The sequence below is a fragment of the Pygoscelis adeliae genome, unplaced genomic scaffold (genome assembly GCF_000699105.1).
Source record: "Pygoscelis adeliae isolate BGI_AS28 unplaced genomic scaffold, ASM69910v1 Scaffold227, whole genome shotgun sequence".
Classification (NCBI taxonomy): domain Eukaryota; kingdom Metazoa; phylum Chordata; class Aves; order Sphenisciformes; family Spheniscidae; genus Pygoscelis; species Pygoscelis adeliae.
The window spans coordinates 4,049,997-4,051,887 of NW_008825100.1; the positions used below are offsets into that span (position 1 = coordinate 4,049,997).

Sequence of the window (1,891 nt, forward strand, 5' to 3'; positions counted from 1 at the left end):
AGAGCAGATTCTGGGTAATCAAGGGAGCCCCAGAGGGGAGCAGAGGAGGACTTGGTCTGTGTGATCTAGTGGATTTTGAAGATCAGGAGAGGGTATCTGATGCTGTGATGCAGACTTCCACGCTGGGGGAAGAGCAGGACTTAGACCAGAAAAGGGCTGAGATTTCTCTTAGGAGAGGTAGACAAAGAACAAAGACGTCTTTTTTTTCCATCAGATTTGGCTAAGAAACAGATGGGAGGGACAGGAAGATTCAGAAGACAGAGCTGCTGGCAGAGTCTCTGCAAAATTAAGTAGCAGATCTCACCTTATTTTCTACATTCAGCAACAGGCCAGAGAAGAAATGAATGGGATTATTTTAAAGTCATTTTCCCTCCAACACATTTACTTTCTGGAAAGATAGTAAAGAAAATATTGACATGCCAGACTTGATGGGATCCTTTGTTTCGTACGGTGTGGTCATTTACTCTTACATTGGACTACATATTTCTCCAGTCAGTGCAGCAAAATACTCAAACTGTGGAAGGATATTTACTGTTTAGAGAAGTCCTTGGACACCTCAGCAAACTTTGTCTTGTTTCTCTGTCCAAGAGCTATATATAGACATTGCTCAATCAAGGTCTGAGCAGCTGCTGCTGCTGCTCAGATGTTGTGTGAGCGAGCTAAATATTTTTAAGAGTATAAAAAAGTGACAAGATAACTCCAGCCATTTTGCTTTGAAAGAACCAGGTGTCTGTCTAGCTGCATAGTAACAGAGGAAAGAGAAACTACCTTAAAGGCACATTTATCTGTGCTATTTCTTAGTCTGAATCTAACAGAGACTGGCAGATATAAATAATGCATCTTGAAAACTTTAAGACTCATAACACCTCTGTGAAGCTACTTAGTTACCCTTCAGGTTAGCTGGTTCTTCAGCTCATGACACATCAGGATATACTGCCAATGCCTATAGTTATACTGCATCTGACCCTCTAGGGCGTGACCTAATGATGCTCTATAGGTGCTATGACAATATAAATATTCTATAACCATAGCAGGATAATAAAAATTTCACCAGCTATCTTGGCTGTGAAATATGGCAGTACATAATGGTATATGCCGATAGCAGTGAGTAAACTGCCTTTTTCTCAGTTGAAATTTGACCAGGAAGCTTGCAGGTAGGAAGGCTTCTCCTGCAAAACCAACTGGAAGATTTTTAATGACTCGGAGTAATTAGGGTCTGTTTCCATTTCTGCCGATGGATAGACAATAGGACCAAACGGGGAACCCCCTCCACCATTTTGCTCCCCTCCCCAAACTGTCAAACATGAGGAGGATTGGTGGGACAGGAAGATGCACAGGGAGCGGGGGGTTAGGAAAATGATGGGTATGAACAGCCTTGTAGGTGAGGATCAGGATCCGTCATTTGGAATGGTAAAGAAACAGATTTCTCCTTACAGAGCAGGGAGTTCGGTTAGGAGAGACAGAGGGTTTTTGGACATGCTGTCATATGGCTAATGGGTTAGGGGCGAGGTTAGTCCCTGACCCTGTCCTCCTGTTCCGACATGTCCTCCGGTAAATTATTGTCTTTCACTCTCCCACCTGGAAAATACCCCCTGACGTAAAGTTCACATTAACATGAAGCACAGGCCAGCCTACGAGACAGGCAGCACGGAGTTAAAACAATCAGCTGTCCTTAATGTAAAAAAACCCAAGGGACTCCAGAGGAACCCGAGCGGTGATTTCACACTCGGCCCCACCGCTGTCAGCCGGAGCTGCCCGGACATCCCCGCGGCCCGACGTGAGGAGGCTCGCTTTTGAAAAACATGGGCAATCGGGGGGACAGACGGCAAGTCCCAGCAGAGCCGGTCCGGAGCTGGGGGTCCCCCCACGCCCCCGGGCCCCGCTGAAGCCG

At 46.0% G+C, this 1,891-nt stretch overlaps 1 protein-coding gene across 1 annotated transcript in view; it reads left to right on the plus strand.

Moving 5' to 3' along the window:
• Positions 1–1,541: 1,541 nt before the first annotated feature.
• The window catches only part of TFCP2L1 (transcription factor CP2-like 1), a 34,620-nt gene continuing 34,270 nt past the window's right edge, over positions 1,542–1,891 (plus strand). The window contains exon 1 of the mRNA XM_009327182.1: positions 1,542–1,597. Coding sequence (XP_009325457.1) covers positions 1,542–1,597 — 56 coding nt within the window. The remainder of the gene's footprint in view (positions 1,598–1,891) is intronic.